Genomic DNA, 25419 nt, shown 5'->3' with positions numbered 1-25419 from the left:
ATTTTATAGTCTACTGCAACATTTAATTATCATAATGCGTCACATTATTTACTTCTCTTTATTAATATAACAACTGGAGTCCACAAAGCAGATACCTTGCTAATGAAAACTGTTCTCTCTGTATGCTATACTAATAAAGTAAAAATCCAATTTATACTGTCTGATAATGTTCATACAAAATATGTGTTACAGTGCTATTTCAAGTTACAATATTGTAACTTGGTGACAGGTCTCTATGGAAAACTAGCAATTGGTCCTGAAACGTCAACCCAAAATAAGGAAAATCTGGCAAACCAAAGTGTGCTGTGCAGAATTGATCAGGAAGTCCTAATGCAATATGCATACAATCTGCTCACATTTATGCACACAATGGCCCTCATTTACTATTCTAAACCCGACTTGTTTTGTCAGGGTTTTTTGTCGAATCTTTGTCTGCGCCATGTCGCAGACATCGTGCGCCAGTCTGCGACACGATGCGTCATTTTTTCCCGACGGACCCGATGTGGATTCTCCCAAACCCGAAAAAGGGGCGTAACCCGACATTTCTGAGCTTTCCCACGTATTTATAAAGGTTTCACACCCGAATTTGTTGAATTGTTGTGGATTCTTTCCCGACAGCTCAGAGGAGTTGGAAACCAAAACCAACAAAACCCACGTGCGACAAACAGGATGCGACATAATAATAAATACCAGGGGAAAAAAACAATCGGGTAAGAAAGCAACATAGACTTACAACCCGATTTTCTTAGTAAATGAGGGCCAATTTCTAATGGATTTCAGGCATCCAGTTGCCATTACTTCTATGCTACGATAGTGACCCAAAGTCCTACTGAGGCTTTCTTATCCAATGCCTGATTCCTTTTGAGTTGCACAGACACATGGAGCCTGAGAAATTGTATTACCCTGGCCAACAGATGTGTTTCAGGGAATGATGTTAGGAGTTTGCACTTGAAGAAAATGTCATGTTCTGACCCCTATAACTTTTTTATTTTTTCACCTATGAAACTGGTTTACGGCTAATTTTTTGAGCTGTAAATATATTTTAAAAAACAAACATATTTTACTTAACACTTTACCCTCCCCCAGAAGCCTATAATGAGCAATCATTTCATGTGTATATGGAGTCCATTGGTCTATTAGGTTAGTGGTCTACTGGTATAGTCTGCCACAGGCAGACTGTATTAGTAGCTGGTTCACGGCAGGCAACAGGCCTCAAGCTGCCATGACAACCGATTGGCACCTGGCGATTATATTGGACCTATAGACACAAGGGATGCACTCCAAAAACCCTTTAAAAACCACAATCACTATTGATCACAGCATATAAACAGTTAAATTACTGTCATCAGAGTGATCCCCAATGTCAGTCATTACTTCCATAAGTGTAGGTCAAGGATTAGGAGGGGGTTATAGGGGTCTAAATATCCTTTTGGAGAGATGTAATATTACAAGCAATTCTAGTATCACACCGTTTTGGCATCCTGTTGAACAGTGCCAATTTTTTTTTTATTTACCACTAAAACAGGATACAGTAGGACACATAAACGATGAAGGGTGTTTTTTTTCTATCCTATCTTAGAACATAATCAGATTGGTCCTGTTTATTGTACCACAGAAGTGAATGGCAATAGGATGTATGGTGTGCCACTATAGTAGTAGTATAGAGTAGTGGCAGGGCCACGGGTGTTGCAGTGAGTGGTGGGATCAGATGTTATTAACCCCGGGGGTCGGATGGTATTAACCCCTATGTGTTCGTGATGCCAGTGTGGTTTTCGGGTTCCGGAACACCACACGTTCGGATTCTCTCAACTATCCCACAGGCTAGTAGTGATTAAAGAGTCCACAACCAGTTGAGGGTAAATGGAGGCTTTACTGAATAGAAGACAGGTGTAATTATCTTCGCAGCTATTGCCAGATTGTCCCAGAGACGTGACCAGCACCCAGAGGACCTTGCAGCTTGCTGGACCAATACTTGTAATTAACTTGACTTGGACTTGTAATTTAGACTTGACTGTTATTAGACTGGACTTGACTATGTGCAGGACTTGACTAACTTCAGTGACAGCAGACATAGACTTGTAGACTTACTGGAGAGTTGTAGCGTTGTAGAACTCCAGATTCTGAACACTTGTCCTGAGGTTCTCTGGTAGTTGCTTCAGCAAAGACTTTGATGTTACTCTCAGAAGAGTCTGAGGAAAAGACCTAATTAAATATGGCCACCCCTTTATATATTGGGGGGCTGGACTAAAGCCCCCCAATCAAGCTGTTGGTCATAGGTTAAAGCTGGTGCTCTCTGGGAGTACGTGTTACAACAAATCGTTTAACTGCATAACAGAACATGTGATGGGCTTACTCACACAGGTCCTTGAGTCCTCCAAAGGGCCTGTATACTATCTAGACATAAGGATCCTGTCTATATTCTTAAGGTAACATACACCACATTTAATAAGTTAAATAAGCAAGATAACACAGGAAGTCCCTGCAGGGGAGCCCCAAGGTCACTGAGGGACTCTACCTGACAGGGCCTACAGGTAGTACAGGACTATGTACCTGTAGGGGGACACCACAGATGCAACAGGATAGCATCTTGTTTTAAAGGTACTTCTCCCAAATCTTGAAATACAAACAGTACCTTTTACCTGATGAAGCCTTTCTGATGATTAGCATGTTAGAATAGTAGGTTAAACTAGATGGACATTGGTATTTTTTTCAACCTGACTAACTTACTATATTAGCATATCCAAGTGCTTACAACTTTCAATATGCACTTAATGTGTTCTCAATACAGAAGCTCTGTATTTAGAAATCAATGTGCACATCATCTGTCTGAGGAGCCGTGCAAAAGAAGATGCAGAGCCAATTTCCTCAGCCTTGTGCCCGCTCTTAGATGCAGTATTTTCATAAAGTGTGTATTGAAAAGTTTGAGGGTTTGAGGTGCAAAAATGTAGTTACTCTCCAATAGCGGAAATTAATTTTATTTATATCTCTGTGGATTCGTTGTCAGCAAACATTTGTAATTACATTTCACTGTAGGAAAGGAGTATATGCTATGTAATGCTTAAATTGCCACAGAAACCAGCAGTTAAAGGGGTACTCCAGTGGAAAATTTTTTTTTGAAATCAACTGGTGCTAGAAAGTTAAACAGATTTGTAAATGACTCAGTAAAGAAAAATGTAGGTGCACTCACCGCTCGGCGGAGACAACTGCATGTCGGGGTCCGGTTCACGGGGAGCTGGATATCAGCATAAGCGCAGGAAGTGTGGCGCTCGGAGGCTACACCTGAAGTTTCGTACGTAAGTGCGTGCTTCTTCCGGCCTTCTTGAGGCCAGAAGAAGCACGCACTTACGTGCAAAACTGCCGGCGTAGCCTCCGAGCGCCACACTTCCTGCGCCTATGCTGATGTCTGTACAAGCTGTGGCCACACTAATCAATGATACAGTCTTTCCCATCTCTTAATGCCCCAACTGCTCAATGCCGATACCTCATACAGAGGTGACAGTTGCACTTTAATCTATATCATCTCACTTCATCTCGTGATTTACTAATGGTAAGCTCTTGTTTACTCTAGTTGCCGTCTCTGTTTTTTCAATCATTTCCTTTCAATCTCACTCCTTGCCCCTATATAGACTTGTATTGAAAGCATATAACCTAATCTCTTAGTGAGCTGCTAGTATGTCTTGTAACACAAGATAGAATTGAAATGAATGGAAATTGAGGAGAGGGGCAGGAAAGGAGCCTGATAAGATATATTACAAAGTTTATTACTTTTGCTTATACTATTGATTCATGAAAAGTTTGTTGAAACTTCAGTATTAATAAAAATTTGTTTTTTCTGATACCTGAACAATCATCAAATGCAGCAATCCTCAGAAAAGTACACGTACACAATTTCTTATGCAAATAATCTTCACTTTTATATATGATTCATTACAAAACAGGAATTGATTCAGTGTATTCACCCAAGTTAGTCAGTCCGCACAGTGTCATTTAGAGACAAAATAGGCTCTTTAGGAATAGGTGTGCTCCTGCACAAATCTTTCTTTTCCAGCTGTTTCCATTCCTTTACTGCCGGTCTGATCAAAGAACGTGAGCATGTATGCAACGTTTCAAGGACAGCCGTCCTCTTTCTCAAGCATAGTGAACGTATCCCACCACCACATTACATAGACATACAAATCTCGCGAGATCTCAACTCTAAATTAAAACAATACAAATATGTTAAGATAAAAAAGAAGAAGAAAGATTTGAAACCAGTGTAGCAAGACATTTTAATGAGCATGGACATAATGTGAATAAACTTAGATGGCAGGTATTGGAGAATATTGTAGATGAAAATAAGGATCAGATTAGAGATTGCCGAGAAGCTAGGTATGCTGGATACAGAAGCTTAGCACGCTACAGCCCCACGGGAACGATGAGATCTGTAATTTTAATGTTTTTCTATGAGTAAACATATTATATACTGCTACTATCCAATTCCATTTATGCTTAGACAGCTTTTTATATTTTGTAACGTATTTGTATTGTTTTAATTTAAAATTGAGATCTCACGAGATTTGTATGTCTATGAATTGTGGTGATGGGATACCTTCACTATGCTTGAGAAAGAGGACGGCTGCCCTTGAAACGTTGCATACATGCTCACATTGTTTGATCAGATCGGCAGTAAAGGAATGGAGATGGCTGGAAAAGAAAGATTTGTGCAGGAGCACACCTATTCCTAAAGAGCCTATTTTGTCTCTGAACGACACTGTGCAGACTGACTCACTTGGGTGAATACACTGAATCGATTCCTGTTTTGTAATGAATCATATATAAAAGTGAAGATTATTTGCACAAGAAATTGTATACATGTACTTTTCTGAGGATCGCTACATTACTGGGAATATAGAGCACCCAGTTGTCAGGTCACGATCACCCAAAACCACTTGTCCTATACACTTGGTTGAGTACAATCATCAAATGCACCATTCACTTCCTGGAATAGACATTAGACACTAGACTCAGTTTTTTCTGGTGTCCTTATAATATCTACTAGCTAATGGAAAGTGTGATCAGCTTTTACCTTCAGAACTGCCTAATTTCTGTAGGTGATGTTAGTCTGTGGATGTTGTCCTCCAGGTCCAGGATGTCATGCCATTCAGTTATCATACATCCAAGTACATCCCATCCTGACCCTGCCAACTGGGACCCATCAAACTGGTTGATGTCTATACAGCTTTCAGCAAACCAGGGTCAGCGACCATGTCACTGCTGCTACTGCATAGTCTGGTTTTGGCCAAATACTAAAATCTGCAATTTTCATATTTATTTAAATGAAATGTTCTTCTAGATTTAGAAGTCCTCCTAGTCTTCACCGACATTAGCTATGAGTTATATATCAAACCGGAATCATGCTATATTCTTTGATTTTGGGTTTCTTGTTGTACACTCATTGCACACTATACAGACTACTGGGCAGCAAAAATCCTCCTGAAATTCATAACCAGTATGTCTAATTCCGATGGGTTAAGCCATTCTACCTTGTCATGACCCCCAGGATATAGTGCATTACCCGTATTCGTACATACAGCAAAGCAGTGTTCCTAGTAAATTTTTTTTATTTTTTATAGTCAAACACTGTTTCTTTTTTTTATAGTTTTCTGATCTGGTTTGTGCATTTTAACTTCAAAAAATCAATAACTGTCTTGTCATAAATATCACATTTTATGTTCCATATAACTTAGACTGCGTTGTTGTAAAACATTTTAAGACCTTGAAAATAATCATCATAATTTAATTGGTTTGCATTTATGTGCTGTATTCTCTACTTTGCCTCTATAATCTTTCTCTTGTACTCATACCAGGGTGCTTTGACTGAGGCAGTGCCAACACAATGTATCTGCCAGCGGGAGATGGGACCATAGGGAGCATAGGCAGCCAGGAAGGAAGGAAGGAAGGAAGAAAGAAGTGCAGAGAAATAGAGGAAAGCTGATCAGATCACAGCAGAAAGTCTTTGATGAGAAGACAGGTACATTCAGTTCACAGGAACACAGGACTGACTTGGATTAAAGGCTTTTTAGTATGATTCAGTGACACTGGCTATTATGGGTGTGTAGGACTGCCGGAGAAAATTAGGTGAGTTTCTTGCACTTGTCTTTTAAGTTCTTACTTCTATATTCCAAATAGTAAAAGTATTATAGCTGGTTCTAGAGTTATGAAAGTCCCTAATATTGTTAACATAAAATCCAAAAATAATATTCATACACAAGTTTAAGAATCTACTTAGCATCAAAATACATATTAAGCCGTAGTCTAGGCTATGTGCTAAACAGTGATCCTTATGACCCTGCAATTTCGTAATCAAATGTAGACATGTCAATAGCTACTAGTTAGGAAGGAGAGGTTGTCATTGTCAGGTTAAGGAAGGATGTAGATATCAGCTCTGTGATTATTTAGCTTAGAAGAAAATTTTTCTCTTTAATTTTTTTCTTTGCATAAAATCTTACACTTTCTTCGTTCTTAGGTTATTTTATATTTGTGCTTACAACTGTGTAATGACTGTCAGACAAAACACCAGAAGATGGAGTCGGGAGTTTATACCTCACACAGAAATAAGATCTGCTTCCAGCTCCCGGGAGAGGTCTCAGTCCAGGGAAAGACCCCGACAACGGCAAGTCTTTTTTTTTTTTCTGCGCTTCATCATTTTTTAATGTGTCTTAGTGTTTTAAGATGCTCGCTTTGTGATATGTCTATTGGAATTATTTTGATTGTACACTTCATTCATGTTTGTGGGTTAATTATATAATAACAATATAATTAATATATACATATTTATACAGGGAAGCCTCTACAGAAGACTACCCCTTTAAAATTACCCCCCCATCCAAACCACTTTGTTTGGTAACCAGTTTTCCATTATAGTCTACAGAAGCTGCCCTTCTATAAGAAGACCACTTTCTTACCTGACCAGTGACCACTTTTTGAGGCGAAACCCCTTTGATAAGATAATTGGATAGGAGGAATGATGAGGGAGGCTGTCAGAAACAAGAATAGTGCAACCCACCCATGTCTTGCTGCACTGGGGACAGGAGCCATGTTGGGGACCAGGAATTACATAAGTTGCCTTGCTGGGGACCAGAATAGAGATGAGGTGCCATGCATGGGACCAGGACTGAGATGGAGAGCTATGCTGGGGGCCAATACTAAGATAAGGAGCCATGCTAGACATCTGGAATGAGATGGAAAGCCAGTTTAATGGCCAGGAATGAGATAGGGAGCCATGCTTTTGATCAGGAGCATTTCGGGCAACCATTAATTAAACAAGATGTAAACAATGCTGTGGACTAGGAATGAGAAGGGGAACCATGCTGGGGACTAGGAATAAGATGAGAAATCATGCTGGGGACCAGAAATGAGATGGGGAGCTGTCCTGGGGATTAGGAATGAGATTATGAGCTAGGCTGGGAACCAGGACTGAGAGATAGCCTTGCTGTGGGACCTTGAATCAACGATGCTAGGGACAAGGAATGTAAGTATGTACCATGCAGGCTAAGTTCATTAGACACTTGAACCAACATTCTGTATACTTTTTTCTTTGAAAGGACAACCTCGACAAAATAATATTTTTACACAAATTTGGGTGAATGGCTAAAAGAGATTTAACAAAATATATACACACACACAATATATGGAATTTGTAAATTAAAAAACCTTTGACAAAAATTCACAAAAGATAAAATTACTTTGAACTTATCTACACATATATATATATATATATATATATATATATATATACGGTATATATATCTCTATATAAATAATTAGTAATCAGCTCTGTATATATCTAACAGCTAAAGGAGCTGCTTCTTTGGTCCTTTAGAAACTCCACTACACCCTCAAACGCTACTTACCATGTCACCAGAATGTTTTTCCATAACTATCACACTATGTTCTCTAACTCTAGCCTTACATTCCAGCTTCTTGTCGTGAGAGGTACCAACTTATGGCTCTTTACTGGGAGTGTTCTCCAGCTCTTTACATATAGGGCCTCATTTACTAAGAGTTTCGGGTTTTTACTAGTGGGAAAAGTTGTTTCAGACATGCAGGATTCTTCTCTATTTACTCTTGGGGAAAGTTGGGAACATTTTCTGACCAGCTTTTTCTAGGTCGATATTTCCAGCCATTTACCCACAGGATTTTCTGTGAATTCCATAGTAAATCAGCCGGGTTGTGAAACCACGCCCCTTTTGGGCGGCCACGCAACAGACCACGCCCCTTTTCGGGTTTGTCAGATTTTTCAGGCGCACACTGTCGCACACTGGCGCACACTGGCACAGACATGTCTCAGACAAAATAACCAGACAAAAACTGGTCGGTTTTAGCTTAGTAAATGAGCCCATAATGTTAAAAAGCACTTCACATTCCGTATAGGAAAAATGCACAAACCACATCTGTCTGATCTATGGATTTAAAACTTTTTTGTAAATGTCCTACAAATAAGTATCCAATTTGTAGAGAAGAATACAGCAACTTACAATTTGTCATTCATATACTTTACTGTTAGGCAGGCAGTGATTAAATACAGCTGTTTCGTGTCTTGATTGCGCTTCTACCGACCTGCTCACCTCCTGTGCCTCAGTGCCGTAGTATTGGCCTCAAGTGCTGTCAACAGTACAGGGGAGCTAGAATAACAAACAATGACAAAATATTAAAAACAATGTAATAGTTAGACAAGGATGCTCATATCTATCTCCTCATTCAATCCAACTCTTTCTTGAGCTCTTGTTTTTAAGATTAGACATGCCTTGTGTTTTAGCAATACATGATATCTATCTTGACCATTGTCTGTGCACATTCTTTCTAAACCTAACATTTTTAGGACTGATGTATCACCACTGTGACTACTCCTGACATGATCAATTAGTCTAGGTGAATCTTTTCCTGATTTTACTAACCAAACATGCTTCTTAAAGCTGTACTCTGGTGGAAAACCTTTTTATTTTTTATTTTATTTTATTTTTAAATCATCTGGTGCCAGAAAGTTAAACAGAATTGTAAATTACTTCTATTAAAAAATCTTAATCCTTCCAGTACTTATCAGCTGCTGTATACTACAGAGGAAATTCTTTTCTTTTCGGATTTCTTTTTTGTCTGTCCACAGTGCTCTCTGCTGATACCTCTGTCCCTGTAAGGAACTGTCCAGAGCAGGAGAAAATCCCCATAGCAAACATATGCTGCTCTGGACAGTTCCTAAAATGGACAGAGGTGTCAGCAGAGAGCACTGTGGACAGACAGAAAAGAAATCCGAAAAGAAAAGAATTTCTAAATCAGAATCACATTATAACTACAAATAAGAGTGATATTATAGCTACAAATAAGAATGCCATTATAACTAATAGGATTACAGTATGAATAGAGTCAAAGAAAAAAGTTTAGCCAGCTCACCGCTTATCACAGTTCAGTCTCTGGGCACTCGTTGTTGCGCTTGGATGCCAGGATAAAGCCAAGCCGTCTCCTCAGTGTATAGTAGACTTTAAAGGAAGGAAAGGTATTCAGCTCCCCCAAAAAATTTTTGAAAAATTAAAAGTCCAAGGTTTCTTAATCCATTTAAAAAAAATGCTGAAGAAAAACACCCAGTGAGTAGAAGCCCCTACACAACGCGTTTTGGACCATTTAGTCCTTAGCCATAGCAAAGGAGAAAAGTATTTGCAGACCTTATATACTCTATATCCAACAACACATGTTATCCAGGAACTCCTTATTCACCACCTGGAAGTTGGCATCTGTCATCACTTCCTGGGAGGGATTACAGCAACCAGGTAAATTAACCCATTCTTGTCAAAAAATAAAGTGATTTGAATTACAATATAATACTGTACAAAAAACTATATAATCCATACAAATTTCAACCAAAGAAGAAAAAAATAATTTAAGTAATAAAGTAATCAAAAAGCAATCAAAAAATAAATAAAGAGAAAATTCTAAAAATCTGTAAAAATAGGACAAATCATTGGGGGAATTTAAACCTTGTGGGTAACGTAAATCCAACCTTAATATCCAGAATACCTCTCTCTTAAAGACTGCATGAGGCCAATCTCCACCCCTTTGGGGGCGAGGGACACGTTCTATTCCTGTGACCTGAATAAATTGCGGGTCCCCTGCATGCACTTCCAATATATGCCTGTTTAGACCAGAAAGTGCACGAGAACCATTATTTTCCCCTTGTTGAACATGAAAATGCTCATAAAACCTTTTTTCATTTTCTCGAGGTGCAACCAATATACTGTACATTACACCTTGTACACACTGCTGAATAAACCACATGTGTGGTTTCACAATTTATAAAGGATTTTATATTATACATTTTTCCATTCGCAGGTGAAAAAAACTGTTTAGTATGTGTCATATATTTGCAGAGGTTGCATCTCATACGTGAACATTTATCATTTCCTACTGTTGTTAGCCAACATTCATTCTGATTATTTTTGAAATCACTGTTTGACAGCCTCCCTTGTAGGGATTTGCCTTTTTTGGCCACAATTCTGACACCATTGCCTAAGATTCTACAGATCTCATCATTATCATACAATACGGTGTTTCTGTATAACACTTTTGATCTGAATGAAGTGAGTGCTATAAGGGATAGAAAAGGTCACAGGGGGATTAAGTCCTCACTTACTATGATTAGTTTAACCCTTTTACATGTCCGATTGGTATCCGAATTGAGGTAAAGATTACGATTTTTATTATCCACTATACTTTTTGCTCTATTTATTGTTTTAATACTATAGCCCCTCTGTCGCAACCTCATTATTATATCATGACACGATTCCTCATATGCAGCATTTTTTGACAAAGCCCTCTTAGCCCTAACAAATTCTCTTATTGGGAGATTACGTATAACATGCTTAGGATGGCAGCTTGTGGCAGACAGGATGCTATTGCCTGATGTTGGCTTTCTATATAATTTAGAATGAATGCAACCTTCATTGTAATCTCCATGTAATGTAACATCCAAGAAATTGATGCGCTCTCCACTCCATTCCAGGGTGAACTTCAGTTTCATTGTATTGTTATTAATATAAGAAAGAAAATTCTCAGCTCTCTGTCTGCCACTAGACCAAACCAGGAGGAGGTCATCCATATATCTGCCATACCATCCCATATCGGATGGAAATGGATTAGTGGCAGAATATAGGTGGCCCTCCTCCCAGTATGCCATAAACAAATTAGCTAACGTGGGCGAGAACTTTGCGCCCATAGGGCAAACCGATACCTGGATATAAAAATCATTATCAAAACTAAAATAATTGTGTTTAACCACTTCAGGAGGTGGGGCGCATGCATACGCCCTGCATACCGAGTCCTTAAGGACGTAGGGCGTATGCATACGCCCGTGGGAATTCCGGTCCCTGCCGCTAGCCGGTTGGGGACCGGACCGGGATGCCTGCTGGAATCATTCATGTCACGATGCCGGCTGGCAGGAGGTGGATCCTCTGTGCCAGAGAGGGATTGGCGTGGACCGTGCTAGTGGACCGGTTCTAAGTCACTACTGGTTTTCACCAGAGCCCGCCGCAAAGCGGGATGGTCTTGCTGCGGCGGTAGTGACCAGGTCGTATCCACTAGCAACGGCTCAACCTCTCTGACTGCTGAAGATAGGCGCGGTACAAGGGAGTAGGCAGAAGCAAGGTCGGACGTAGCAGAAGGTCGGGGCAGGCAGCAAGGATCGTAGTCAGGGGCAACGGCAGGAGGTCTGGAACACAGGCTAGGAACACACAAGGAAACGCTTTCACTGGCACAATGGCAACAAGATCCGGCGAGGGAGTGCAGGGGAAGTGAGGTATACATTGGGAGTGCACAGGTGAACACACTGATTAGAACCACTTGCGCCAATCAGCGGCGCAGTGGCCCTTTAAATCGCAGAGACCAGGCGCGCGCGCGCCCTAGGGAGCGGGGCCGCGCGCGCCGGGACAGGACCGACGGAGAGCGAGTCAGGTACGGGAGCCGGGGTGCGCATCGCGAGCGGGCGCCACCCGCATCGCGAATCGCATCCCGGCTGGAGGCGGTATCGCAGCGCACCGGGTCAGTGGATCTGACCGGAGCGCTGCAGTAGCGAGAGTGTAGCGAGCGCTCCGGGGAGAAGCGGGGACCCGGAGCGCTCGGCGTAACAGTACCCCCCCCCTTGGGTCTCCCCCTCTTCTTAGAGCCTGAGAACCTGAGGAGCAGACTTTTGTCTAGGATATTGTCCTCAGGTTCCCAGGATCTCTCTTCAGGACCACAACCCTCCCAATCGACCAAAAAAAAAAGTTTTCCCTCTGACCTTCTTGGAGGCCAGTATCTCCTTTACGGAGAAGATGTCCGAGGAGCCAGAAACAGGAGTGGGAGAAACAAGTTTGGGAGAGAAACGGTTGATGATGAGTGGTTTAAGAAGAGAAACGTGAAAGGCATTAGGAATACGAAGAGAAGGAGGAAGAAGAAGTTTGTAAGAGACAGGATTAATCTGGCACAAAATTTTGAAAGGACCAAGATAGCGTGGTCCCAATTTGTAGCTAGGGACACGGAAGCGGACATATTTAGCGGAGAGCCATACCTTGTCTCCAGGAGAAAAAATGGGGGGAGCTCTTCTTTTCTTATCAGCAAACTTCTTCATGCGTGATGAAGCCTGTAAGAGAGAATTTTGGGTCTCTTTCCATATGGTGGAAAGATCACGAGATATTTCATCCACAGCGGGCAAACCAGAGGGCAAGGGAGTAGGGAGGGGGGGAAGAGGGTGACGGCCGTACACCACGAAAAATGGGGATTTGGAGGAAGATTCAGAGACTCTGAAGTTATACGAGAATTCGGCCCATGGTAGAAGATCTGCCCAGTCATCCTGGCGGGAGGAAACAAAATGCCGTAAATAATCACCCAGGACCTGGTTAATTCTTTCTACTTGCCCATTGGATTGAGGATGATAGGCAGAAGAAAAGTTTAATTTAATCTTGAGTTGTTTACAGAGAGCCCTCCAGAATTTTGACACGAATTGGACGCCTCTGTCCGAGACGATCTGCGTGGGCAACCCGTGAAGACGAAAAATGTGTACAAAAAATTGTTTTGCCAACTGAGGCGCTGAAGGAAGACCAGGAAGAGGGATGAAATGTGCCATCTTGGAGAATCGATCAACGACCACCCAAACAACAGTGTTGCCACGGGATGGGGGTAAGTCTGTAATAAAGTCCATACCAATCAGAGACCAAGGCTGTTCGGGGACAGGCAGAGGATGAAGAAGATCAGCGGGCTTCTGGCGAGGAGTCTTATCCCGGGCACAGACAGAGCAGGCTCGCACAAAATCCACAACATCCGTCTCCAGAGTCGGCCACCAATAGAAACGAGAGATGAGTTGCACGGATTTCTTGATGCCCGCATGACCTGCGAGATGGGAGGAGTGACCCCATTTGAGGATTCCGAGGCGTTGGCGTGGAGAGACGAAGGTCTTCCCTGGAGGAGTTTGCCTGATGGAGGCTGGAGAAGTGGAGATCAGGCAGTCAGGAGGAATGATGTGTTGCGGAGAGAGCTCTACTTCCGAGGCATCCGAGGAACGAGAGAGAGCATCGGCCCTAATGTTCTTATCGGCAGGCCGAAAGTGAATTTCAAAATTATATCGGGCAAAGAACAGAGACCACCTGGCCTGGCGAGGATTCAGCCGTTGGGCAGACTGGAGATAGGAAAGGTTCTTGTGATCGGTGTAAATAATAACTGGAAATCTTGATCCCTCCAGCAGATGCCTCCATTCCTCAAGTGCTAATTTAATGGCTAGTAGCTCTCGATCCCCGATGGAGTAGTTCCTCTCCGCCGGAGAGAAGGTCCTAGAAAAAAACCCACAAGTAACAGCATGCCCGGAAGAATTTTTTTGTAGAAGGACCGCTCCAGCTCCTACTGAGGAGGCATCAACCTCCAATAGGAAGGGTTTAGATGGGTCAGGTCTGGAGAGCACGGGAGCCGAAGAAAAGGCAGACTTGAGCTGTTTAAAGGCGTCTTCCGCTTGAGGAGGCCATGACTTAGGATTGGCATTCTTTTTGGTTAAAGCCACGATAGGAGCCACAATGGTAGAAAAATGTGGAATAAATTGTCTGTAATAATTGGCGAACCCCAAAAAACGTTGGATAGCACGGAGTCCGGAGGGGCGTGGCCAATCTAAGACGGCAGAGAGTTTGTCTGGATCCATTTGTAGTCCCTGGCCAGAGACCAAGTATCCTAGGAAAGGAAGAGATTGACATTCAAACAGACATTTCTCCATTTTGGCATAAAGTTGATTGTCACGAAGTCTCTGAAGAACCATGCGGACATGCTGGCGGTGTTCTTCTAGGTTGGCAGAAAAAATCAGGATATCGTCCAGATACACAACAACACAGGAATATAAGAGATCACGAAAAATTTCATTAACAAAGTCTTGGAAGACGGCAGGGGCGTTGCACAGGCCAAAGGGCATGACCAGATACTCAAAGTGTCCATCTCTAGTGTTAAATGCCGTTTTCCATTCATCCCCCTCTCTGATGCGGATGAGATTATAAGCACCTCTTAAGTCCAGTTTGGTAAAGATGTGGGCACCTTGGAGGCGATCAAAGAGTTCAGAGATGAGAGGTAGGGGGTAGCGGTTCTTTACCGTGATTTTATTAAGACCGCGGTAGTCAATGCAAGGACGTAGGGAGCCATCTTTTTTGGACACAAAGAAAAATCCGGCTCCGGCAGGAGAGGAGGATTTGCGGATAAAGCCCTTTTTTAAATTCTCCTGGATGTACTCAGACATAGCAAGAGTCTCTGGGGCAGAGAGAGGATAAATTCTGCCCCGGGATGGAGTAGTGCCCGGGAGGAGGTCAATAGGACAGTCATAAGGCCTGTGAGGAGGTAGAGTCTCAGCTTGTTTTTTGCAAAAAACATCCGCAAAGTCCATATAGGCCTTAGGGAGACCGGTTACAGGGGGAACCACAGGGTCACGGCAAGGAGAACTGGGAACCGGTTTAAGGCAGTCTTTGAAACAAGAGGAACCCCAACTCTTGATCTCCCCAGTGGACCAATCCAGGGTTGGGGAATGGTGTTGAAGCCAGGGTAGTCCGAGGAGAATTTCGGAAGTGCAATTGGGGAGGACCAAAAACTCAATTTTCTCGTGATGAGGTCCGATGCACATTAGGAGGGGCTCCGTGCGGAAACGTATGGTACAGTCCAATCTTTCATTGTTAACACAATTGATGTAGAGGGGTTTGGCGAGACTGGTCACTGGGATGTTGAACCTGTTGATGAGAGAGGCTAAAATAAAATTTCCTGCAGATCCGGAATCCAAGAAGGCCATAGTAGCGAAGGAGAAGGTAGAGGCAGATATCCGCACAGGCACAGTAAGACGTGGAGAAGCAGAGTTGACATCAAGGACTGTCTCACCTTTGTGCGGAGTCAGCATACGTCTTTCCAGGCGGGGAGGACGGATAGGACAATCCTTCAGGAAGTGTTCGGTACCGGCACAGTACAGGCAGAGATTCTCCATGCGGCGTCGTGTCCTCTCTTGAGGTGTCAGGCGAGACCGGTCGACCTGCATAGCCTCCACGGCGGGAGGCACAGGAACGGATTGCAGGGGACCAGAGGAGAGAGGAGCCGGGGAGAAAAAACGCCTCGTGCGAACAAAGTCCATATCCTGGCGGAGCTCCTGACGCCTTTCGGAAAAACGCATGTCAATGCGAGTGGCTAGATGAATGAGTTCATGTAGGTTAGCAGGGATTTCTCGTGCGGCCAGAACATCTTTAATGTTGCTGGATAGGCCTTTTTTAAAGGTCGCGCAGAGGGCCTCATTATTCCAGGATAGTTCAGAAGCAAGAGTACGGAATTGTACGGCGTACTCGCCAACGGAAGAATTACCCTGGACCAGGTTCAACAGGGCAGTCTCAGCAGAAGAGGCTCGGGCAGGTTCCTCAAAGACACTTCGAATTTCCGAGAAGAAGGAGTGTACAGAGGCAGTGACGGGGTCATTGCGGTCCCAGAGCGCTGTGGCCCATGACAGAGCTTTTCCAGATAGAAGGCTGACTACGAAAGCCACCTTAGACCTTTCAGTAGGAAACTGGTCCGACATCATCTCCAAGTGCAGGGAACATTGAGAAAGAAAGCCACGGCAAAATTTAGAGTCCCCATCAAATTTATCCGGCAAGGATAGTCGTAGGCCTGAAGCGGCCACTCGCTGCGGAGGAGGTGCAGGAGCTGGCGGAGGAGATGATTGCTGAAGCTGTGGTAGTAGCTGCTGTAGCATCACGGTCAGTTGAGACAGCTGGTGGCCTTGTTGCGCTATCTGTTGTGACTGCTGGGCGACCACCGTGGTGAGGTCGGCGACAACTGGCAGAGGGACTTCAGCGGGATCCATGGCCGGATCTACTGTCACGATGCCGGCTGGCAGGAGGTGGATCCTCTGTGCCAGAGAGGGATTGGCGTGGACCGTGCTAGTGGACCGGTTCTAAGTCACTACTGGTTTTCACCAGAGCCCGCCGCAAAGCGGGATGGTCTTGCTGCGGCGGTAGTGACCAGGTCGTATCCACTAGCAACGGCTCAACCTCTCTGACTGCTGAAGATAGGCGCGGTACAAGGGAGTAGGCAGAAGCAAGGTCGGACGTAGCAGAAGGTCGGGGCAGGCAGCAAGGATCGTAGTCAGGGGCAACGGCAGGAGGTCTGGAACACAGGCTAGGAACACAGAAGGAAACGCTTTCACTGGCACAATGGCAACAAGATCCGGCGAGGGAGTGCAGGGGAAGTGAGGTATACATAGGGAGTGCACAGGTGAACACACTGATTAGAACCACTTGCGCCAATCAGCGGCCCTTTAAATCGCAGAGACCCGGCGCGCGCGCCCTAGGGAGCGGGGCCACGCGCGCCGGGACAGGACCGACGGAGAGCGAGTCAGGTACGGGAGCCGGGGTGCGCATCGCGAGCGGGCGCCACCCGCATCGCGAATCGCATCCCGGCTGGAGGCGGTATCGCAGCGCACCGGGTCAGTGGATCTGACCGGAGCGCTGCAGTAGCGAGAGTGTAGCGAGCGCTCCGGGGAGGAGCGGGGACCCGGAGCGCTCGGCGTAACAATTCAGCAGGCAACCTGGCACATCGCCTGAGACGTTATCTGCGATCGCAGAAAATAGCATGTCAATTCAGACATGCGATTTTCTGCTATTCCGGGCTGATCGGGTCTCTGGTGACCCGATCAGCTATAAAATAGGGATGATCAAATAAAGATCAAACAATTGGGTGGGTACAAAATGTTATCCCTTTGAAAGAACACTGATTTGTTGGGAAGACAGAACAGTAGCAGATTGGTTAATAACTGATACATTTTCATTAACGTCCTTTGTTGTTGTTTTTTCAATTGTTTTTCGATTACTCGTTATCACCTCTAGTTACCTTTGTTCTGCCTCGTATATCTTTTTTGTGACTCCTCTATGTTTGCGTCTGCTCTATGTCCTGGGCGTTGTCTCTTAGACTTGTGTTTGTTTCTCTCGTTTTTTTCTTTTTGTTCCTTTTGGGAGCCTGGTATTGTGTTTGAAAATGGCTGTTTTTGATGATGATTTTTGATTTCCATTAAAAAAGCGGTTTTATGAGGATTTTCATGTACAACAAGGGGAAAATAGTGGTTGTCGTGCACTTTCTGGTCTAAGCAGGCATATATTGGAAGTGCACGCAGGGGACCCGCAATTTATTCAGGTCACAGGAATAGAACGTGTCCCTCGCCCCAAAGGGGAGGAAATTGACCTCATGCAGTCTTTAAGAGAGAGGCATTCTGGATATTAAGGTTGGATTCACGTTTCCCGCAAGGTTTAAATTCCTGCGATGATTTGTCCTATTTTTAGCGATTTTTTTAATTTTCTATTTATTTATTTTTTGATTGCTTTTTGATTACTTTATTACTTAAAAAAAAATATCTTTTTCTTCTTTGGTTGAAATTTGTATGGATTATATAGTTTTTTGTACAATATTATATGGTAATTCAAATCACTAAATTTTTGGACAAGAATGGGTTAATTTACCTCGTTGCTGTAATCCCTCCCAGGAAGTGATGACAGATGCCAACTTCCAGGTGGGGAATAGAGAATTCCTGGATAACATGTGTTGTTGAATATAGAGTATATAAGGTCTGCAAATACTTTTCTCCTTTGCCATGACTAAGGACCAAATTGTTGCGTCGGTGTTGGGGCTTTTACTCTCACTGGGTGTTTTCCTTCAGCGTTTTTTTTTTTTAAATAAATCAATTAATAAATTAATTAATAAACCTTGGACTTTTAATTTTTCAAAAGGTTATGGGGAGCTGGATACCTTTCCTTCCACTAAGGAATACAGTATGTTAGCTCTATTTGCTGATATTGCCTGCAGACACTGTTGGATAGCTTTTAGGGTACAGGAACAAGCTGTACCATTTCTATACCATTTCTAGATGGCACCCAGCTGCTCAAGCGCCACAGACAGGCAATCACTCACCCTTACCACCCAGCACCCACCTTGACTGACATATGAGGCTTAATATGTGAACCAAGGAGGGGCTGGGATGTGAGGGGAACTAAGGAGGCATGCCAGGCTGTAGCACTGGAGCAGCAAGGCTCTATCCTCCCTGGACATGCAGCCAGTGAACAATATATATGGCTGCACGTATGATCCAGCGATCGTTTATGCAGCCCTGCCAGCACGATTATCAAGCCATTTAATAACCTGTTTAAACAAGTGTCGATCAAGTCGGTTAGCAGTAATCTGCCCATGTAATACTACCCTTAGACTGTGTCTGATCAGTACTGTCTTCTCCTGTATAGTCTGCTGTGTGATAATAGTTTGACTGTGTAGTAGTGGTTTGTGTAGTAGTCACTTGTCTGTGATTAGGATGTGTCATTTAGTATTTCTGTTACATTTTTGCTTTCCTTCTTGTATGGATGGAGTAGTTACCATAATGAAGAGGGTGGTGAGGGCTATGACCAAATAAAGTGAAAGTCCCTGTTTCCCTCCCTGTTAGATTTCAATCTTATGTCCGCCCCTTGCGTGTATAATAGGGGAATTCTACTTTAGATGCTTTGCTTCTACACATCTCTTTTCATAGAGACAGATCATGCTGCTTTTGTGCCCTTTGAAAGAGAAGGCTATTATATGGTTACAGAACTCCTCAATTAATATTAATACTCTTATAATTACATTAGAGGTTAATTTTCTCATTCAGAATTTTGTTGGATTTAATCTGTGGCTTTCGGGGGGGAAAATCCAAAGCACACAGAGCACAATATTGTTTGGGAGGTTTCTGCTTATACATGTATTTTTATTATTCCACATTACAAATCTAGGAGCACATAACACATAAGATGTCATGTTGATGGATTAGATGTTAGTATGGGTTAGTAGGCTTCTGAAGATACCAGATTTCAATTCCTGGAGGACCAAAATCAACATAGTATAAACCAAGAGATAATGGTAATGGTAGAAACTTCAATGGGGGCAGTAAAAATGTGTGTCAGGATCCGGATACTGTGAGGATACTGGTGGTGGATCCTCTGTGTCAGTGGGGTGATGACGTGGGCCGTACCAGGGGAACGGAGTCTAAGGGGTTACTGGTATTCACCAGAGCCCACCGCAAAGCGGGATGGACTTGCAGCGGCAGGTAACCCCCAGGTCGTTACACCTGATAGTGACTCAACCCCAACTGACGGCTGAGACAGGCGCGGTACAAGGGATTAGGCAAGAGCAAGGTCGGACGTAGCAGAAGGTCTGGGCAGGCAGCAAGGATCATAGTCAGGGGCAACGGCAGAGGGTCTGGAACACTGGCTTGGGACATACAAGGAAACGCTTTCACTGGCACAAGGCAGCAAGATCCGGCAATACTGAGAAGGGGAAGTGAGGTTATATAGAGAGGGCACAGGTGTGAGCACTAATTGGGCCAGGCGCCAATCAGTGGCGCACTGGTCCTTTAAATCGCAGAGAGCCCGCGCGCGCGCCCTAGGGAGCGGGGCCGCGCGCGCCGGGACTGAGCCGTCGGGGAACAGGACGGGTGAGGAGACCAGGATGCGCATCTACACGGGTCGCATCCCCGCCGGTAACATTAATGCAGCGCTCCCGGTCAGCGGGTCTGACCGGGGTGCTGCAAGAAGGTGAACGCCGCGAGCGCTCTGGGGAGGAGCAGGGACCCGGAGCGCTCGGCGTAACAATGTGGAGAGTAGTGTAAATAAACAGGATAAACAGGTGAGGTGTCTCGGGTGCAATGGTGAGGTGTATGGGGCAGATGTTGTAGCCCAGGGGCAAGGTGTTATTAACCCCTAAATGTTTGTGATGCAAGGGCGTGGTTTTCCTGGTAACCACCCGAACGGTAGTACCACTATCCCAAGGTTAGGCAGGGCAATAATAGTCAAAGACCAGGTTAGGGTTAATGGTAGCTTTACTGAGGTAGACAGATGGAAATAGTCTTTACAGCTAGGCCAGGATCCCAGAGAGGTGGCCAGTAACACAGAAGGACCTTGCAGCTTGCTAGGACTTGTAGTGACTTTGACAGACTTTAGGACAGCCACACTGACTATAATAGACTTGACTGTAGGTAGAGACAGCAGACATAGGAGACTTGACTTACTGGCATGTGGCTGTAGGTAGGCTTGAGACCTACAGATGTGCTGGACACTAACTCTGAGACATCTGGTCTTTACTGTATCTCAGCAGGAGTGATAAGAGAGAGATTGTAATGGCTGCCCCTCTTATAAAGGGGGGCTGAGCCAGAAGCCCATAGGTCAAGCTGCAGGTCACCTGGTTAGCTGTTGCTCCCAAACACATCATGTGAACACATTATAGTGACTAACTCAAAGGTCCTTAAAGGTCCTTAATACATAACACACATAACACTATACATAATATATATTACTATGGGGGAGACACTGCAGGAGGGCCCCTAGGACATAGAGGGACTCAACCTGACAGGGCCTAGGTACTTTGTTACCAATGTTTTTTGGTTGGTAGGCTCTTCAGGAGCCTACCAACCCCTAATAACATCTAATCCACTGATGACCTCTTATGTGTTATGGACCTTGGTACACTAGGTACTTGTGAATAATTCAATGTGATCTCGGACTTGTAATAGGGGATTATAATTCATGGATAGGCAGAAACCCCTCTAACAGTATTTTGCCATATGGTTGTTGTTTTGTTGTTTTAATTTTACAACCACAAGCGAATGCAGAGACAGATTCCATATACTGGAAGGGCTGCAAAAATAGCTCTACAATATAGGGGCTTCATATCCTAATTTCTGGACCTCTGAGAATATGGAGTTTGGAAGAATATTGTGGGTTACGGAAATATAAGGTGCTTTTTCTGTTGAGTGACTGAATGGCATCTAATGGTCATATTTGGCACCACAGGCAACTCAACAGAAAGTATAGTAATGTGTCAAATAGGGAATTGCTTATGTCATAAGTAATATCTGTCCCAGGCAGCTTACGTCCATGCAATATGGCTTAATGTTGGCAATGCTTATAATAATTTAATATGTAAGCATACTATTATATATTGCCCCCAGGAGAATTGGTGGAGTGGTCCAGGGGAATTAAGGGTAGTAGTCCCTCGGGCAAAGTCTATTGCAGGGGTTTTCAATTAAAATTTAAAGAGATCCAGCCAGAGAAAATTTTTACCAAAAGTCTGGAAAATGTAGCCCCCTTGTAGGTAATAGCAGCAACCTACTGTTTGTAGTAGCAGCCCCCCCCCCCCATTGATAGTAGCAGTAGTAGCCTCCCGATAGGTTGTAGTAGCAGGGTCTCCTGTAGGTAGTAACAGCCCATCTGTATGCAGTAACAGCCCCATATAGGTAGTATCAGCACCCTGTAGATAGTATCAGCCCCCTGTAGATAGTATCAGCCCCCATAGATAGTATCAGCCCTCTGTATATATTATTAGGCTCCTCTACTCTATAGGTAAGAACAGCCCCCCTGTAGATAGTAGCAGCCCTGTTCGTAACACATCTTTCTACAAAGATGCATGTGACATGCACATCACTCCGCCTCTTCCACAGCACCCGTGCTCTTTCACTATGGAAGAAGCAGAGTGCCCTGAATGTTACATGCTCCTCATAAGAAGATATGTTATGGATAGGGGAGCAGAACAGCAACAGAACGGGGCCGTAATGAAATATATCAGTAAGTAACAGGGTACAACCGTTCTACAGCGACGTTCTTGTTCTACCACCGTAGATTGAAAGTGAAGTTCTTGGCTCTGGGTCTTGAGCAAAGCGCGGGCCACTTATTATTTTGCTCTGGTCTGTTGTATTGTCAAGGATGGTTTTGTGGTATTGCAAACCCTGTTGGTTCCCCCCTTAGCCCTTGCAACGGGTGTACCAGTGATGGTGTGTGCAACAAGAATACTCAAGACGAATATGTCTGGCACTTGGTGTATATAAAACGCTTGCTTTATTAATGCCTTGGCAAGGAGTCACATCACAGAGCAGGAACGTCTGACGCATTTTGCACCGGCAGGTGCTTAAAGGGGTACTCCCGTGGAAAAATAAACTGGTGCCAGAAAGTTAAACAGATTTGTAATCACTTCTATAAAACAATCTTAATCCTTCCAGTAGTTTTTAGGGGCTGTATACTAAAGAGAAATCCAAAAAAGAAATGCATTTCCTCTGATGTCATGACCACAGTGCTCTCTGCTGACCTCTGCTGTCCATTTTATGCTCTGGACAGTTCCTGAAATGGACAGGAGAGGTCAGCAGAGAGCGCTGTGGTCATGACATTAGAGGAAATGTATTTCTTTTTTGGATTTCTCTTTAGTATACAGCCCCTAAAAAGTACTGGAAGGATTAAGATTTTTTAATAGAGTGATTTACAAATCTGTTTAACTTTCTGGCACCAGTTGATTTTAAAAAATAAAAAAATAATAATAATAATTTTTAACATGGGAGTACCCCTTTAATCTTAGACTAAATTCCTGTATACAACGTGCAATTAAAATATCCAGGTAAATAGTCACATGACCTGTTACATCATAGCTTAAAACTTTGTAGGATCGAAGGAAAAACCAGACATGGATATGTGGATATAGCGTACAAAAAACCAAGAACATGGGGTCTGTTTAAATCTCTGGTCTGAATTACAGCATACATACACATGTGTTATGATAAGAGCGCCGTTTCATGGGTACTTTAACGATAGATACTTTGTATCATATATATTCTGTTATCATCTGTGTATCCCTGTAAATTGCCTTAGTGTGTGCTCTCCTGGTCGGACTAGTAAGATCAGTCCGGAACAAGCATGAAGTAGGTGGAACAAAAGAAGGTATATAATGCTATTAATTCGGCACTCTTATATTTGGCTACTAAATTATATAAAATATAAAGTACAATTTACCAACTTCACTCCATGTGCATATATTAATACTCAGACCATTGTTTTTATATGCTTCATAAAAATAAAGATAATAAAATGACAGAATAATGAGTGTTATCCTCTATATTCTACATAATGCTTACAAATACTGGCCGCTTTATGGGCATGTCTTAATAAGGTCCAACCTCCTGTTTATATATCGTGTGCGCCTTCATTAAAGTAATATTACTGAAGTAATCTGTGCTAAACCCAACCAATATACTCTTCAGCACAGGCTAGAAAATTATAGTACTTCATTATCAAGACATCATCCTTATAGCCACTGGACTACAGTTTGAGAACGACTTCTTTGCTTAATAAGTTAAAGGGGTATTCCAGGAAAAAAAAAAATTTTTTTTTTTTTATATAAACTGGCTCCAGAAAGTTAAAAAGATTTGTAAATTACAACTATTAAAAAAATCTTAATCCTTCCAATAATTATCAGCTGCTGAGGTTGAGTTGTTCTTTTCTGTCTGGCAACAGTGCTAATTGCTGACATCTCTGCTTGTTTCGGGAACTGCACAGAGTAGAAGAGGTTTGCTATGGGGATTTGCTTCTACTCTGAACAGTTCCCGAGACAGGTGTAATCAGAGAGCACTTAGACAGAAAAGAACAACTCAATCCTTTCAGTACTTGTAAGCTGCTGAAGTTAAGATTTTTTAATAGAAGTAACTTACAAATCTGTAAGCAGGTTGATATATAAAAAAATGTTTATTCCTGGATAACCCCTTTAACATATGTGGACATTACATAGATACGTGCAGATTCATATTTATATTTAATACTTTGTTATACTTGTCTTTGTTATAACTTTAAAATTTTTTTTAATAAAAACGATTTGAAAACAAACATGGATGTGTGGAAATTGTTCACAGTTCCCTTGGAGTTGCTTAGTTAACAGTTGTACTGACTAAAATGCATTTAGCACTTTTTGTTGTTGCTATAAGAGATATATGTACAGTCCAATTAGGTGATTCTCTACTGTAGAGAGCTAACACAGGGTGGCTAACTGTGCTGTAGATATTTAAACAGACTACTCTCGGTTAAGTGTAGCACATTTCCCTATCGTAGGGTGTATGCTAAAGTTGGTCTTGACAAGGTAGCCACACAGCATTAAAGTGGTTATCCAGGCAAAGACATCTTATCCCCCATCTTAGCTGGGACCCTCCACAATCTCTGTGCAGCACCTGCATTCTATGTGGGGCTGCATCTCCAGTCTCAGAAAGCTCTTTCTTTCCGGGACTGGAGATGTGACGTAACGCCACACCCCCTCGCGACATCACGCCACACCCCCTCCATCCTTGTCTATGTGAGGGTGCATGGCATGACGTCACGAGGGGTTGTGGCATTACGTCACGTCTCCAGTCCTGGAAAGAAAGAGCTTTCCGAGACTGGAGACGCAGCCCTGCATATAATGCGGGTGCTGCACGTAGATCGTGGGGGGGGGTTGTGTTATGGGGAAAGTATGGGGGATCATATCCCTTTGCCCAGATAACCCCTTTAACAAGGGCCGGTTTTAGACTAAGTGTGGCCCTGGGCAAAAATGAAAAATGGGGCCCCCAGATTGCGTGACCAAATATAATTATGTTGCGCTCCCTGAATTGTGCTGCTTCTCTGCTAATGTAAGTAAATGAGATTATGCTGCAAATCTCAAATGGCTGTGACTACAACATGAGAAACTTATTAATTCCATCCAGGATGAATTTGTGGCTGTGGTAATTTGGGGTCACAATGTGACCCCATTTAGTGCAAATCAGGTCAGCTCCCCCCCTTTGCAAGAACAAAGTGCATGAACAGCTGTGGAGCAACAGCAACTTGTAAGGACACACGTAGAGAGATCCAGCGCAAAACGGCATCATAAGATGTAAGGTCACAGGAAATTACAGGGTCACAGGAAACCACAGGGTCACAGAAAGCCATACATTTTATGATGCCGTTTTAAGGGTTTAATAAACCACCTAAAGAGCTAGAACTGATTTGCGCTGGATTTCTCTACGTGTGACCCAATTTACTTACATTAGCTGAGTTTCAGCATGATTCAAGGAGAACAACATGGCGTTCT

The 25419-nt window shown here is 43.2% G+C and overlaps 1 protein-coding gene across 4 annotated transcripts in view; it reads left to right on the top strand.

The window, feature by feature from the left end:
* TRPM8 (transient receptor potential cation channel subfamily M member 8) overlaps nt 1-25419 on the top strand; it is a 273438-nt gene that overhangs the window by 78591 nt on the left and 169428 nt on the right. For 3 of the 4 annotated variants that reach the window (XM_056535992.1, XM_056535990.1, XM_056535994.1), the window contains exons 2-3: nt 5847-6117; nt 6506-6652. In XM_056535992.1, the coding sequence (XP_056391967.1) occupies nt 6537-6652 (116 nt within the window). In that variant the 5' untranslated portion in view covers nt 5847-6117; nt 6506-6536. The remainder of the gene's footprint in view (nt 1-5846; nt 6118-6505; nt 6653-25419) is intronic. The other variant, XM_056535991.1, reaches the window with a different exon arrangement.

Source organism: Hyla sarda, chromosome 8 (assembly GCF_029499605.1).
Source record: "Hyla sarda isolate aHylSar1 chromosome 8, aHylSar1.hap1, whole genome shotgun sequence".
Lineage (NCBI taxonomy): Eukaryota > Metazoa > Chordata > Amphibia > Anura > Hylidae > Hyla > Hyla sarda.
The sequence above is the reverse complement of the archived record's forward strand: the minus strand, read 5'-3'. Positions and strand labels throughout refer to the sequence as shown.